Here is a 17,646-nt window from a genome sequence, read left to right on the forward strand (position 1 = left end):
AAAGACATAAAGATAGAGGTATTGTACCCCTCATCTAACTCTTGTCAAGAAGATGAATAGGGCTTATTCCTATGCTAAAATACTCCTTAAACTGTTAAACCAGCTCATTCACAAACAATCTACATTGAACTATAAAGCAGGTAATCTGTGTCTGTTTGTCTATCTGTTATTTGCATATCTCCAGAACCATTCATCTGGTCTACTTCACAATCTGATGGTGTGTTGCTGAGGACCCAAGAAAGTGCAGTGGTGTATTTGGTGCAATTTGGACACCCAACACATTCAGTATAAATAAATTTGGCTAGAGCGCCCTGGCTTCATGGCTCTGCAGACTGAAGCTGGGCTCACACTATACAGGACTTCTGAAATCCAAACCGATTTTGAAATCAGGATGAGTCACACACAGAAGGAGAAACTCAACACATTTTCTTCTCTCTAATCATAAATGTGCAACCGCAACAAGATTTTAAAATAATGGCGCTCGCATTACACACTACAGATAATGTTATCGTACCAGAAGGAGCAATGCTCCTCACATCACGCGGTTACACCCCGCCTTTCCGAAACCCCGCTGTTCCGAAAATAGACTTCCATTCTTCGTAATGGCGTGGTTTCCCATTTTTTCTAAAGACCCCGCTATTCCGAAAAGGCTATTGGGGAACCCCTGACCCTAACCCTAACCCTATTGGGAAGTAATTGGAACTTGAAAGTCGGATTCAGAACAGCGGTGTGTCGGAGTGGGGGTGTTTCGGAATGGAGGGGTTTCGCAATGGAGGCGTTTCGGAACGTCTAGCTGTTCCCACATCACGCGATCCCTCTCACGTGATCTCATGGGGAAGCAGACATAAACAAAATGCAGATTAGCGTGTTTCAACAACTTGCTGTAGTTATGCGTTGTAGTGTGAAAAAAGAAAAGGAGAAGGTGAAATGAGTATAGATGAGTGGTGAGAGGTGGTCAACATGCGTTAACTATTCTTCAGCGTGAGCTGGAGGTGAGATTTTAGGTTTCTGTCAACAGTAGTATGCTAGCTAAAGTTAGCCTAAAGGGCTAGGGATGCCTTTATCATTGGTTGTTGTGGTCTGGCTCAGAAACTATTGATGTAATTGTCTAGGTTTTAAACTGTAAATAATTAATATTATAGGGGCGGGATCTGTAAACCCCTCACATTTACAGGTAATCTGTGCTGAATAGCATGTTTTGAACGGGCACGGCACTAGTAGTTATCATTAAAAGAAGGCAAACAGCGGAGAGGAAGTTGGTTAGCAGGAAACACCTAGCCAGGCTCTGTCCAGTGTAACAAAATCTGCCTACCAGCACCTCTAAAGCGCAATAATTAACACATTTTATTGAAAATGATAACATAACTTGTGTATAACGTGTATTTTTTTTTTTTTTTTCTACATTTGGACAGAGCCAGGCCAGCTCATTCCACATTTCCAGTCTGCTGCACTAAGCTAACTTTCTGCTCGTGGTGGCTTCATATTTATCTACAAACATAATAGCGGTATCCGTCTTCTCATTAACTATCACTAAAAAATTGAATAAATATAGCTAGTCCTGTTTCATATTATTTAGAACTTTTCTTTCAAAGGTGCACTATGTAGTTATGGGGAAGAAATTATAATTAGAAGAGAAAGATCTTCATTGACTGATTTTGTTTTTATGCCTAAACAAACCTAATAAACAAACGCTCTTCATTTTCATGACTGAAAAACAGGTCAAAACAAACTGACCTTAAAGGACAACGCAATTTAATTCTGTTTTACTTTGTTTATATGTGGCAGACCCTGCCACCTTTCTAGCTTCAAACAGTGTTCTGGGGCCTTATTTTCCTCTGAGAACAGCTTGTTTATTCAGTTATGGAAAAAATGAATTTTGTTGAAGTTTGTATTATTACCTCATTAATATTGTAAATATTAAAATTCTGAGTTCCAATGAATCCTCCAAAACTAAAAAGTGGCCCTTTAAGGTTTCTTATTTAAGTTCTGGAAAAGACTGGTGAATGCTGGTGTTTGTTTACTGTGTCTCCAGTTGTGTTCAGGTGTTGGCTGAAGACAGGGAGGTTCATGTATCCTTGTAAATATTACTGTTCTGAGGTTGGATTTCTTCTCCACAACTACATAGTGGCCCTTTAAGATCGGTAAATAAGAGTTAACAGAAGACAACAGACTTTGATAAGTGGAATTTTAGAAACTCAGCTTGTCAAATTATTCTGATGAATATTTGACATTACAGGTTAATAGCAAGGGAGCTTTACATAATTACATCTATATAAAATCATATTGATGCCTCAGCATCAGCAGAAGCCATGGAAGCATGTGCGCATGACCCGCTTTTCTTAGCACAAATGGCAGAAAAGTGTATGTATGCAGTTCTTAATGGTACTAATTTCTGAAATGGCCCATAAGGTTGATTTAGGGCTCGCAGAGAGACAGATCAGCCAGAGTTTAAACAGCAGGATGCTTCATCAGGAATATGCTGCGTGTGTGCTAGCGTTGAACAGAGAGTGAGGGTGAGAGGGTGGGGGTGAGGCTTCCCTGAATATACTGTCTGTGTGCATGCTGCTCTCTCAAAGCTCTGCTAATCAGTTTAGGTGTAACAGATGGATTTCAGGCAAGAGGCTTCTGCTTTATTTAAACTGAAGGCAGGGTACAAGATGTTGGCATTAGCAGGTGATGTTCTGAAAAGACGAGACAGAGATGTAACTGACTCCTCCAGAGGGATTGAATAAGGAATGGTCCTTGTTTTAAATTTCCTTCTTGTTTACAGCCTCTGAGAGGGTTTCATTCAATTAAGCCGCTCCCATTCGTCCCTCCTCTCACGCAGTCTGTCTCCCTCCGTCCCTGCCTCCTCCTCTCATCCCACTGACCTCCTCCCTCTCTCCCAATTAGTTAAAGGGAAACCAGATGAATGTTCCCATGGGAAGCCAGTACATCACTGACCACACATACACACAGAGAAGGTAGGCGTTTCACCATGTCAGAGATACCTTACATTGATGCTGAGAATTCACCACGGTTCTTTCATGTTTGGACATTTGACCAATATGCATTAATAAAGAGAATTGCTTAATGTTTATTTTCACTGAGGCAATGCCTGACAGCATAATGGTCTACAGATCATAGTTACACAGTAAAATAACATGATTTGAAGCCATAAACTTGATCTGACCACAACAAATTAATCGTAATGCAATGACCCTGTTTGTTTGTGGACTGTAAAGACACAGCAATGGATGACAAACTCAATACATTTCCATTTTAAAGCCAGAAAGAGAAGGAAAAGAATTTAATTACTCACCAAAAAAAGAACTTAACTTTCCACTAAATTCAATTTGAATGATCCGAGTTGGCATGCTGCCAGACTGAGAGTCCGCATTGCGTAGGCCTGCACAGAGAGCTGGAAACGGGCCCTGAGTCACTGACCTGAGGGGGAGCTGGACGGCTCCATCAGCAGAGCTGATCCATAAAAGACTTTTGATGAAACCTTTTAAGTGCTCTAGTAATTCTTTAAGTCATTTCTCTTTTAAGCAGTTTTTGAAAAGGCCTGAGAGCAGGAAATTGTTAACGTGAATGCATAAACTTGTAATGCAACATTTTTCTTCAAATTATATAAGAAATCACTCTTTTTCTGAATTAAAGGTCCTTCTTTCCTTCTTGCTGTCCTGCAGAGAGACTATGGGCAATTTGCAACTCACAAAATAGATAGGTCTGCATTATTCTGTTAAAGGAGACCTATTATGAAACCTTTCCTCAAGTGTTTTATATCGGTTCTTGTGCATGTAAAAGATCTTAGTTAAAAAGTTAAAAAAGGCAACACTGCTCCTGAAACGTCTCGCCAGCACGAAATAATTGATCTAGCACAGCTGCTCTGTTGTTGTTAGCGGTGCCCAATCAAGAGACAGGAGCTAAAAACGTTAAGGATGTAAGTTATCTTTCTATGCCTCATACAGTTGTCTTAAAATATCTTCTTGTATACTGATTCGATTTCACTTTGTCAGAATCTGCCTCTAAAATATGTCTTTCATCCAAAGATATACACTGTCTCACATTAATAACAAAACACATTTAACCTGGCAACACACACAACATGAAAACAACCAAGAAACAAGACATTTAACTAAACGACAAAACCAATACTACAACATATACAGTCTTTAAAGACTAAAAAGACTAAAAGTCTGGTGGTTGCAATGCAGTCATTGTAATCACTTCACCCAAGTTCTTTGCTTTATAAGCCAAGCCAGCAATGGAGCAGCTCCAACAGGGGGCACCACGCCACACTCACCTATCAGCACTGTATATTTTTCACTGACTCATCCCCAAACATGTGCAAGTTCATGTGGGAATTGTGACATCGGTGGTCATCATTTACAGGAGCTGATGTCTGGTTTGTTTGTTTGGCCAAGTTGTGACATGTAAGTGATTTGGTCACAATGATACATTAAATCTGTCTCAATGCCATTCAGCTTTAATCCTGCATTTTGAGAATGTGCATGTGTGTGTGAGAGAAAATGTCCGAAAATTGTTTCCTTTATGTTTAGAACTCATAGTCTGAGTTTTGACTGTGTTCGCAGTCAAAACGAAGACGTAGTTTGATGCTGTTGTGAAGTAGTGTGGGATCATGGGAGTTGCTGTCTTCGTTGTGTCACAACTGCTATTGCTGATGAAAATCAGTCTAACATGACTCAGGCAGAGACGTTCATGGATGAGGCGCCCTGGTAGCTCACCTGGTAGCTCACCTGGTAGCTCACCTGGTAGCTCACCTGGTAGCTCACCTGGTAGCGCTTACGCCCCATATTTCGAGGCTGGGTCCTCAGCAGTGGCCTGTTGTATATCATCCAATGTCTCTATCCCGTATTTCATGCCAATTTCTAAACTGTCCTATCTGACTAATGGCTGAAATCTTAAAAAATAATCTTTACAAAAAACAAAACAAAAAAGAAGGTCACAACTTTTAATCACGTTATGTTTAGTAACATTCGCCGACTTCCTCACTGACTCTCCGATGTATCCTCTGATGTTTCCCCAAAAACTTAGTGCAAAAGGCAACAAAATACAACATCAATACATTTAGTATTTTTCTGGGTTTCAGCCTTGTTGGAAACATTTGGGATGATGTAAGTACACAACTCAACATAAACATTTATCTAACAAAAGCCTATTTTAAAGGCGACATTTTAATGCAGAAATGTCACAAATCATATCATTAATGAGTGATTGGATGAATTCAGTAATACAACATATAGCATACAAAAATCACACACCTGAAATTGCAAAACAAATGACTGTATGTAAATGCATTTAGATCTCCAAAAACTCAAGTGGTGCGTACTCATCCTGGTCGTCATTTCCAAGGACAGATTTTAGAAAAGGGACAACTCTGAAAAGATTAATATGGAAATCTCTGGAGGTATCATCAGACTCGACGACACCACCTGATGAAGTGCACAGATTCTTGGATCCCCAGCTGACCAATGCAACCTGCGAAAGGAATCGTTGCTTACTATCTACAGGTGATACTCTTTTGTGATGCACTGTTGGATGAGAATGGCTGTTTACCTGTATTGTGCGATGCTCATAGTTCTTGAACACAGCACCTCCAGAGTCACCTGTCCCAACAAATACACAAATGCAAAAATGTGGGTGTTTTACCGTTCACTTGCTTAGCCTACCCTAAATCAAACATGGATGGCTGGGTAACACTTTATTTGACGTGGTGTGAATATAAGACTGACATGACACTGTCATTATAACCATGACATGACACCATTGAGTATGAATGTTTATGACTGTTGTCATTAAAGATGCACTATGTAGTTTTGGGGAAGAAATGTTGAACAGATGAGAAAGATCTTCATTGACTGATTTATTTTTGCTTAAACAAACCAAATAAACAAACTGACCTTAAAGGATAACACACTTTGTCATGGTCCTATCATTTCAGTTTCATTTTATTTGTGTTTTATGTGTTTTCTGTTTTTTTGTGGTGTCTTTTGCTCTGTTTTCCCTGATTTCCCCTCCGCACCTTTCTTGCATCTGTCCAATCAGCCAAGCCCTGTTCCCAGTGTTTTCCATCCTATGAGCTCCTTCCCTGTTCCTAGTGTTTTTCCACTCATTACCCTCACCTGTGTTTCTCTGTCTCACTGCATCTGCACCTCATCCCGTTGTTAGTTTAGTTTGTATTTACATCCAGTCTTACGTTCGGCTTTTGTCAAGTCTTCTGTTGAGTTTCCCTCAACTTCATCCACTGATATTCCTGCCTGCCATCTTCTGCATTTGGGCCCACCTTCTCTGCTCCAGCATGACATTAGTTTAATAAATAGGCCTGCTCATGACAGGTGTCTCGTCAGTCTTATGCAAACCCTTTGAATTAGTGTTACCGATGACACTTAGATGCGTCTGCATTCAATGTTACTGTGTGTTGGTGAAATTAGCTGTTTATGTGAGAACCAGTAGCTTCTCTAGAAGTAGTGTGTTAACTTTTATACATATATTACAGGGACCATACCTGGACATGATATATGATCTCTGTAAGGATTCCGACCACCAGTGCACAGGAAGTTTTCAGTCACAGGGACCTCTGGATTATCCGTATCTATGCCTGGTGCACTTAGTGCATGTCTGATGCATTCACCTCTCTGCATTGTAAGTAAGAAGAAGAACCATAGATCAAAGTACCTTCACACAAGAAAAAAAATAAATAAATAAAAGAAAGCAGGCACAAAAACACAAGGCACAGCATAGTTCGGTAATTTAAGACTCACATTTTCACCAAGCTTAGCATGGACATCTTTTTCATTTACAGTGTTGGACGTTCTGGTCAGGAAAGTGAGTTTTTCGAGATGAGTCTTTAGCAGAAGCTGCTCTGTATTAAGAGAACACAAACATACAATATAAATAGTGTGCGAGGGTCTAGAGATATTTTATTCAAATTGCTGGCCACTAAATTGACAGAGTAAAATGTGTTATCTTCTCCCTCATTACACATTTATAAGCAGTACATCAACAATTAATAAATAGTTTAAAACGCACGGAGACCCTCTTTAATGTAATTATAAGTGTTTATGTATCTGTCACAACTCTAACTCATCTGTAACAGATAATGAATGAGTGACAATATGACACAGTTGACATTTCATATGAATATGACATATCATGCATTTTGTCTTATTTTGTGAATTGTCTTGTTTATTTTTCTTATTATATGTATTAATGATGTACTGATTAAAATAATTATTGAAGAAATTAGTATTTATTTGTTTTTTGCTCTCGTGACAAACTTCACTGATATAGGTCACAAGGTATGCAGCAGAAAGCCCTGGAAACCTGCCTGTGTATGATTTTCTCATATCTATAAACATTTAATAAATGTTGTATTATGACACACTGTGGGAATTTATTTGTGCATACGATTTCATGTGTTATACCCTGCTGTCACCATTAATGAATGAATGAATGAAATATTTTTTATACACAAGTTACAAGTTATAATTGTTGACAAATACATAAACACCAACAAGTACCTTGTATACACTTTATAATATGTTCTAAACAAAAGTGTAATAGTGGGGATTAAAGTGTTTTTGTTTTAATCTGACAATATGATTATTGAGACTGTCAAAAGTTATTTACACACAAGAAATTTCAAAATAAAAGACCAGACAAATATTTGGCTGTTCATTAATGGGGCCTTGGGCCTTTCAAGCTTTGGATTTCTCCACATATTAAAACAGTGTGTGTGAGGCCCGGCGCCAGGATTTCATTTCTGGATGGGCCAAAATAACTTTGGCTGGGTCTTATAATTGCAGATGTTACTACTCCTTGCCTTCTTATGACCGTTTTTCAATCTCCCATGCTTTTGAAGGTAACTAGAGTTGCCAAGAATGTTTATTATTTACACGTGAAAGTTCATATTTCTAACAAGTGGCATACTTGGGAATAATGCTGTATGCATATATATGTATAATATACTATGTCACATATGTAAGCTCAATTCGTACCATGTTTTCGGGTAGGCCTACCTCACCCACCTTGTTGCTTGCAGGTGGAAGCACCAACCAGTTTTAGAGCCTCACTGGTCTCCTTGGTGCACGGTATGCAAATAGGTCTGCATGAGACACCAAAAACAATGCAGACGATAATGTTTAAATAACTTAAAACACAGCATGTTTATTTATAAAAATGCATTATTACAAATATGACATTGTCTCATGGACACAAGTGTGTGTGTTTCTCACCGAGCAGCAGTGGAGATTACAACAGGTTTCTCCAGTTGAAGGAGGGCAACATCATAGTCGTAGAACTCTTTAACTTTTTCTTCAACTTTAGCGTTAATATCATAGTTGTCGTGTGTTTTGAAGGTTTTAACTTTTTTCACTGTAAAACACAATGGGAAGTGTAAGTGGTGTTGCTGTTGGATAGCAGAAACATATAGTTTAACTCATTTTTGAGGCATGAGAAAGCATTGAATAAAGTTTTGTAAATACCTTTGCCATCTCCATCATCAATCTCAACTATGATGTTCTCAGGTAAAGTTCCAAATGGAAAGCAGTGAGCAGCAGTCAAGACAAAGTCGGGGCTCACCAGAGAGCCGAGGCATTTCTTTGAGATTCCGTCTTTCTAAAGTTGCCGATTAAAAGAAAGAAAAAGATTTTTAACCATTCTCATGCCTGAATCATCATGTAAATGGTTGTGAGATTCAGATGGTCAGCTATTCAAAGCTATCTCACCGATGAATTATCAAGTTAAATAATGAAACATTCACCTGCACGATAATGAATGCCACCCATGGATACCTCTTCCTCTTGCTGTCTTTGCCACCTGTGTCATAGTCCTTGTGAAGACCGCACAGACCCTTAACATCTTCCTCATCTGCATAAAAAAGTTTGATGTTGCTCATGTTCATTATGGAAAATACATTCATTGTAATATCAGTATAGCGTGATGGCTCAGTGTTAAGCTAAACATTATAATAATTTTGTTAAATGCTTTTTTTCAAGGCTTGGGAACAATGTGGGGTTTTGTGTCGTGAACCCAAAACATTATATAAAATTATTGAACACTGATTTAGCGTAGCATGATAAAATTTGCTTTGAAGCATTAAAAGTAAAGACGAGGCTGGTGGGAATGTCATCAGTTTGACAGGTATCTGATCATAAGTTAAAATCAGTGTTGTAAAAAGTACTCAAAAGTCAAACTTGAGTAAAAGTAAAGATGTCGTGTTAAAAAATTACTTTGATAAAAGTGAAAGTCATACAAATAGCTCTTGAGTAAAAGTCTTAATATATATAAATGTACTTAAGTATCAAAAGTATAAGTAAAAGTAAATTAAACATATTTACATGTATGTATAAATTGTGTACTTGGCGCGATCAGCATCTGCGTTGTTGGCCAATCATCTGATCTGATATTCAGCATTTTTCTGATAATCAGAATCCATTTTTTAAAATCCGATTGCAGATAAAATAGATGAATTTAAAATGTGCTTCTTTGGCTCTGCTGCAGCATGCAATCTGCAGAGTAACTAGTAACTAAAGTTATCAAATAAATGTGGTGGAGTAAAAAGTACAATATTTGCCTCTAAAATGTAGTGGAGTGGAAGTGAAAAGTAGCAGAAATTTGAAGTACTCAGAGTACTATAAGTACAAGTACCTCTAAGTTGTATGTAAGTAGTACATTACTTGAGTAAATGTACTTATAGTCAAGTACCTTTACTCATAGTTATATTCTATCACTGGTCAAAATACTGGACAAATCCTAATCCTAAAGTGACTATGAATGTGTGAACCAAATCTCCAAAATCCTCCGGGTAATCTCCAAAAATCATTATCTTCTGGGAACATAAATCTGCGTACATTCTTGTTACAATCCATGGAAGCAGATGCAGAGATATTTCTCTTGATAAGTGAAAACTTTGACCTGCTGATGGTGACAAAGTTAAACCAGGGGATCACCAAAATTGGTGGGATTCATCCTCTGGGGACCATGAACGTCTGTACAAAATTTCATGGCAACATTGTTTCAAAAAATTTCAGACTGCACCTTTTTTTCTGTTAAAATGTTGTGTCAATACTTTCTAATGGTCTGTTCTCTTAGTTACGAAAGATTTACTTACCAATTATGCTATCAAAAGTCTCGTGTAAATTTTCAACGTCCTTCATCCTGAAGTAATGCTTGTCACCGATCCCCGCTGTGAGGGGCTTCAGATCTTCATCAAAGAGCTCTTCTCCGATGGCAAAAATATAAATGTCTGTAACAGAACGAATTGTAGAACGATACATTTGTCTCTTTGTTGTGTTAAAACACATTCTGCAAATGTGACAGCAACGAGGCGGAACGACGAAAATCAGTATAGCAACAGAAATTTGCACAACAAATAGATAAAAGATAAAACTAACCAAGATATTCCTCTCTTGATGGACCAGTGTTGTTCATGTATACCATGTTCTTTATTCTTTTCACAGAGTAAACAGGTGAACCGCCCATGTTATAAGCACCTACAATGAAAGAAACCTGTGTGTTAAAATAGTGAACAACACACAAAAGACAAAAGCATCCAAATAAGCTTTTCTACTGCTTTCAGCTTAGCTCTTACATAAACAGAATGAAATCATAGACATATATATGGATAATATGCATACATTTAATGTGCTGATTTGATTGCACATGATAAGTAAGTCAAGCAGTAATAAGAACTGAGTTAAAGAGTGAAATGACGCCTATTTCATATATTGAAAGAATTTGGGAAATATATTTATTTCCTTTCTTGCTGAGAAGATCGACACCAGAATGGTATCAATCATTCTCATTTAACTCTCCACAAGAAAGCAAATAAGCACATTTTTAAAATGTCAAACTATTTCTTCAATTAGTTGCTGCATGAATATTTTGAGCCAAAATTTGCCGGCAGTGAAAGAAACTGGCAGTAAGTTTGTTGAATATACCAAGTGGCTTGAATTACCATCCGTAAAAATGATGATGACATGACGATGTTCCTTGAAAGCCTCCTCTCCAACCCGCTCTTTTATGAGACCCATTCGCTCTTCGAATGTCCTAAAGACTTGGTTCAGATTTGTTCCTGTGTTTTTGTCTTTTGAGTACAAACATACACACGCACAGGGTTAAACATAAATCAAGCAGTATATTTAAGCAGTATTTCCAAAAGGATCTCTGAACTGGTCGACTCACCGCCTACTACAAAATTATTCACTCGATCCTTGATGGTGCTTAGTACCATATCTTGATCCCAAAAATCAACAATGTTGACAACTTCAAACATGTCAGAGGAAAAAAAGAGGATTTCATAGTTTGGATTCACACTAAAGGCTGAAATCTGTGGAAACATGAAGCAAAACAGTTAAATATGGGGTGGATGGTCTTCAGTATTGTATGAACTTTGACGCAACTTTGTAAACACATGCTGTGAAATATTTTGTTAATGCAACACCTCCTTATGTATCAATCTGCTTATGGTTGTTATTTTGTTGAGTAATTGATTCATTTATCAGCAGAAAGAGAATCCCGTAGTGTGCATTGACAATAAGCCAAAGCACTCGTGCCAAGACGGATCAGTCAAGATTATGATTCATAATGAAATTTACGTCTAATGGGCTGTTGTGCTGGCAGCCAAATGGGATGGGGATATGCTTGTACATGTTATGTGCACAGCCTGCCAAATGTGCTTCTAAAAGTGTGTCAAACAACATTAAAGTCTTCATATGTCAGCTCACACAAAATATGTGTGAGTGAAATCAACTACTCCCACTGGGATTAATATTATTACAGTCACATTAAAAAAAGCTCAAGTATTATAATGCTTATGTAAGACCCATAGAGTGATAGCTGACTCAAGGGCTGACATGTTTTAGAAATGAATTATTCTGTAAGAATAAACGGTAGCAAGTTGTGAGTTGGCTGATCTTCAGTGGCTTTACTCTCCAGATGTCACCTGCTTAAAGTTTCTCAACGTTGACATTGCATCTCTGACCCGTACGTAATACTGTGGCTTCTGACGCCCAATAAAACTCTAACATGTCATTTTATTCCTTACACAGAAAGATCAGTTGATTGATCAAATGTCCAGACGAGTCACACTAGCTGCTATATTTTATCTTTTTTTTTTTTTTTAACAACGCAGCATATTTCTTGCCAGCATCCATCGACCACAGTCTGTACTTTCACCCCATGTGCATCCTTTAAACTGACCCCACAATCAGCAAAAACAATCTCAGATCTCCAGTCCCAGCACAATGTTGCTGACTCTTTGGAAACTCAGCATCTCTCCATAAAAAAGCACTGTAAAACTTGTACCATATATACTGTTATATCATTTTGGATTACTTGTCTTCAGTGTTATAAATCCTTTTTAATCAGGAGGAAAGCTGTTTGTTTCTTACCTTTGAAATAAGTGTTGTGATAGCTTTCTTTGAGTCATTGATGTGTTTCTCTGTAATGCTCTCAGAAATGTCCACTGCGATGTAGATGTTAAGGGTCCCATTTTTTGAGACCCTAATTTTCCTCCCCTCTTGTATGTCACCTGAACAATCAACAACAAATACTGTTAGTGTCGTACACATTACAGGCTGTATTCATTTTTTTTTTCTTTCTATAAAGTGAAGTACGATGAAAGAAAATGGGGTCCTCTGAATCTATAACAGGGCAGAAACATTCACACCAGCACATTTTCTTTTGAGATAAATACATCATCAAGAACTAAGGTGTTATATCATTTTGCGGAGGAGTGAGTCATCTAAAGTCTAGTTTGAATTGAACAGCATGGCTGTTAAATACTGCTAATAATCAGATCGGTCACAAGAACTTACCAGTTGGCTCTAAAGTGGTGAGGCTGTTTTTTATTGCGCTGCCAAATGCCTCTGAAACCTCCAAGGAAGTGTCGTAGGTGTGTTTGTCTGCAAGAAGCAAAAGCCACATGAATAGAAGTTTTTCACAATTGTGACAAGGTAAAGTGATACTAAAGAGACAGCGACCATCACCACAGAGACTATGGTTCAATTCTCAGTAGTCTCAGGCAGCGTTCTCAGGTGGGAAGCTGGTGAATGGCGCAATGCAGCTGCAGTCCGCTTCTGTCAAAACTGACTCACATGTAATCTCCGCATAGCAGAGTAGAGAGCCGCTTCTGGAAAAACTGCTGAAATGTGCCATGGCGCAGTCGGTGGAAACACGAGCATTGTCTCGAACTTAGAGGACACCGTGATACGGTTGCGATACAGTAGCTGGAGCTGATTGTTTGCAACCATATTGCAGCCGTAACGTGGTGAAGACAGACCTGGTGAAATCTGGGGTTACTAGCAGTAGTCAGTAGGACATGATCCCTCACTGGCTTCGCACAGGTGGCTGCATTTTTGAAAGGGCAAAGCATCCAGCACAAAATCAGAACTTGTCGAAAGGTTTATATTGCTGGTAAAATAACCCATGGCCATGTCATTTAGTACAACCATGACGGAAATCAAGTGTTTATAATTGTTTCCAAATGGCGATGCTTGAAAGGGGACTGAAAAGATGGCTGTCGTACAGAGGAGAGACACGATATCATTCAGGGAGATCAATGCACGTTTCCAGTCTCTAACAGACGACATTCATAGTGTTGCACTCCGTTGATTACATGAAAAGTGACAGAAATTTAGACTGCTCTAACATCAGGGACTCAGGCTGTTTGAATGGTGTGAATACAAGTGTACTGTACTCGGGCATGGTTCGTGATCTGTGCCACTTGAGACGGTGGTCTCCAGTACAGTTCATGTGTACTCGGGTATGGTTTGCATTAGGGGCGAAAACAACTGTATCAAAACATGGAAGTGGAAGGCTATGCTTTGTGTTGATGTCGCAAGTGTTCGCCTCTTCTTTATGTATATTGGCTGATTGCAAACTAGCTAGTGCAAGTGTACTCGAGTAGGGAGCGATATTACTAACATGATCTGTCACCTGGTCCACTACAGACTCATCCGTCTCAGTCACACTGACGTTTACTGACTTACTGATGTAGGGTTACATAAAAACTGATGGATTAGTAGATAATAAGAAAAAATAAACATTGTTGGACATTAGTTCTGGTGGTGGGGAAGTAGTAAGTTAATTCCTCATTGCTTCTGAATGTGGCAGCATGCAGTATTCCAGGTATAAATACTGATCACTGTTTCGGTTATCATTATATCAGCAGAGCTTTGATCACATGGCACAGGACGTAAACAGGATTTGTAGGTATCAGTCTTACAGTAGCACGCTGGCTCTTTGCCACTCCACTGGCCATTCTCCTGACACACCCTTTCCTTCGACCCCACCAAAAACAGGTTGCCATTGCAGCTGTATCTCACTGTGTCGTCAATTCCAAATATGTTTCCTGTTCTTGAGGCACCAGCTGGGATACCAGGATCAGCACAATGATCTCCTGCTGTGGTAATAAAAATGACAAAAGTCATGAAACAGCCATGAGTGAGGATGTATTGCAAAAGGGACAGAAGAGGGAGGGAGGAGGTAGATTGCTGTTCAGGACTTACAGTCGCGGCTACAGATGGGAGTGGAGCCGCTCCACTTCCCGTTTGGTAAGCAAACACGGCTGGATGAGCCTCGCATTGTGTATCCAGAGTAGCACTCATACGTGGTCTCATTATCCACAAAGTACTTCTCCTGAGGAGGAGAGACGTTACCGTACTCCAGCACACTGGGGTCAGGGCATTCAACAACTGCAAAGCAAAGCAAAAGGATCTGAGTTACAGTGTGGAGCAGGCAGCCTGAGGCAAAGTGAGAAACATCAGTGTCATATCACTCACTCCTGCATCTCTGAGGTGTAAATCTCTTGGGTGCCGGTCTCCAGCTGCCACTAGGTTGGCACAGGCGGGTCATAGCAGGGTATGGGTAGTAACCCTCGGGACAGTTGTAGACCAACATGCTGCCTGCCTTCAGCTGCTTGGTCAATTTGTAATCACCTCCTTCAATTTGCATATTTGTCTCTGTGCACTCACAGCGCACTTCCCCTCCTGAAAAACAACAGTTTGGAGTCATGGAGGTTTAGTAATGCGCTCAGAGTTTAGAAAGCTCCTTACAGGGTCAAAGAAGTGCCACGACATAATGACTTAACTCATAGTCATTTGGAAAAATCATAGAGTGCAACTTTAATACAGAAACCCAGTTTATAATTTTGCATTTTTTTATTTCATCGTGCTTATCATATTAAAAAAATGATGATGTGTCAGTTAAAACACAATTTATTGTGTAAAGTCAGCATCACAATCAGCACATAACAGGAAGTTGTCTTATATCCAGAAATCTCATTTTTCCTGGTATCGACGCTGGAAGTCAGTCACAGTTGGGGGTGCTGAGTGGTCAGTCTATATAATGACAGCATGGTAAATGGTGCGCAGGATTCATGTTTTTTGTAGCAATTTGAATGGCCAGGATTCAAGAACGTTTTGCACTACAGGAGACCGCAAACTTGAACACCAACATACTTTAGCTCAAAGCAGCCAGAGCAACTACACAATACACAAGAGCAAGGAGATAACGAGAGAAATTCCCCAGACTCCATTATAAAATCGCTCAATTTTGTGAGTTGTTGAGTTAGAAGAAACTTTATGAACTTTGTGAAATGCTGTCTATGACAAACTATTAATTATTTGATCCTTCTTATAAATTCGGCGTATGTTCTAAATTAATTTCATTCTTTCCTAAAAATCATTGATTCCGTTTGTTTTAGTAAGTAGTTTTAGTTTAGTATGTATCATATTATCTACTCCAGTCTGCTTTGTAGTTCATACACTTGACTGAAAAGCCAGAGAATTAGTGAGTAACATTAGGCTTCATGATCAAAGAGAGTTTTTATATCACGTGGACACTCTCACTTTTTTTATCAATTGATGTTTTTTATGATTCCTTGTTTTAGGGGGTGCTGCAGCACGCACAGCACCCGAACTTCCTGCGTCCATGAGCGCACTGACTCATGCACCGCTGTAGTGCCCATATAGTCCCTCCTCCTCCACAAGTAAATTAACTTAGATGCCTTTTTGCTGAACACAAAGTACACAAGCCTTGTTATATTTCTCTTTTTATAAAAATCTGAAATTTAATCCCCCCAATGTTGTGTCAATTTTTCCCTGTGGTATCAAATATCGACATTGACTTATGCAGAGAAATTAAAACACATAGAGAAATTCATGACCGTTGTGTGAAAGTCACAAGAAAGTTTACAAATAAAGTACACCATCAAATTAAAAGTCACTCACCCATGCAGAGGAGACATGAAAGTGCAGCAAGCCAACTCCAGTGGACAGAAATTCCCATGTTGAACCCTAACCCTAACTGAGGAACAACATAAAAATGAGAGGATTGTGCAGGAGCTGAACATTTATTTCAAAGTGATGTTCAGAAGGAGGGACTGGATGACCACAGGCTAACCTTGTACTCATTAACTTCAAGACAAATAAAAAGAGATCAATACTGTGTGTCAACATCCAAACAATTTATTTTTTCTTTATAATTCAGTGACGATCAGCTTGACTAATGTAGTAGTCCCTTAAAACTGACAAAGTCTAACTTCCTACTCCCAATACTTGCCCCTTTACCTTAAAGACTAGGAACATTTAGGGTTACACACTACAAAACATTACTTTTTCATTTGGACTGTGTTTTGACCTTAAGTAGGACATAGCTTCCCGATTTTCTCGTCATGTGTACACACACGGTCACATGTCACATATAAAAACAAAGATATTGTGACACCAAGACAAAGAACAAACATTTGCTGCATCATTTCCCAAAACCTGTAGCCACTGTTGAACGTTACTTATTAACATGTTGATAAAGTATTGATTGAACAGCCAGGGATAGCAGGCTGGCTCAGCTGTAGCTTTCTCTGACCCTCACAGTCATTGGACTGACTCAGTCTTCCAAAATTTGTTCAATTTCTTCATCTGCAGACTTTGCAAATACTCTTTAAGATTCATTAAATGTGGGAATTTTTTTTTTACGTTAGTCAAGAGGACATCATGTACAAAGTTCTTTACAGTTGTTTTGTGTGTCTTTGTAGTCATTTTGTATCTCATCTTGTCTTCCTTTTGCTTCTAATGGTGGTCATTTGTTGTCTCTTTGAAGCTCTTCTGTGTCTCTTTCAGTTTGTGTCATTTATGTGTTTGTTTATCATCTCTTTATGGTTGTTTTGTGTCTCTTCATATTCGTTTAGTGCCACTCAGAGGTCATTTTCTGTCTCTCTGTAGTTATTTTCTGTCTCTTTGTAGTAATTCTTCGACTTTTTGCAGTCCTTAGATTGACTTGTTAAAAATTATGACAGTCACATCAGACAGAGGCTCTGACCCAAGCCCCCCCCCCGGATGACAATTATTTGTGACCATTAACTTCTGATTCTGATACTGCTTGAGTTGTCAGTTCAATTTTGAATTATGGATTGCATAATTGTTTTATTAAATTCATTTTTTCATAACTGATTGAGTACACTCACTTCTAGAGGAAAACATTTTTTTCACTTTGAAAATTTGCATTTAATAGACTGACTACTATGGCATTTACCGAGCACAGGCATTGCTTCCAACCCTTTGATCACATTGCCTCTCCTTTAGCGACACCCTCTGGAGAAACCACTACTGGTCAGGCTTTATTCAAAGTCGACAGTATTTC

At 38.8% G+C, this 17,646-nt stretch overlaps 1 protein-coding gene across 1 annotated transcript; it reads right to left on the minus strand.

The window, feature by feature from the left end:
- Positions 1-4,943: 4,943 nt before the first annotated feature.
- Positions 4,944-16,367, minus strand: LOC141007578 (complement factor B-like). The gene is made up of 18 exons (XM_073479941.1): positions 16,239-16,367; positions 14,790-14,996; positions 14,517-14,702; positions 14,234-14,410; positions 12,825-12,911; positions 12,399-12,538; positions 11,191-11,335; positions 10,964-11,092; positions 10,401-10,499; positions 10,118-10,252; positions 8,768-8,874; positions 8,490-8,622; positions 8,241-8,379; positions 8,034-8,110; positions 6,768-6,868; positions 6,512-6,641; positions 5,563-5,612; positions 4,944-5,484 (listed from the first exon to the last, which is right to left on the minus strand). Exons 1-18 carry the CDS (start codon positions 16,294-16,296, stop codon positions 5,305-5,307), a joined length of 2,280 nt encoding a protein of 759 aa, XP_073336042.1. The 5' UTR covers positions 16,297-16,367; the 3' UTR covers positions 4,944-5,304.
- Between the last annotated feature and the right edge of the window lie 1,279 nt (positions 16,368-17,646).

Source organism: Pagrus major, chromosome 13 (genome assembly GCF_040436345.1).
Source record: "Pagrus major chromosome 13, Pma_NU_1.0".
In the NCBI taxonomy this organism is placed as follows: domain Eukaryota; kingdom Metazoa; phylum Chordata; class Actinopteri; order Spariformes; family Sparidae; genus Pagrus; species Pagrus major.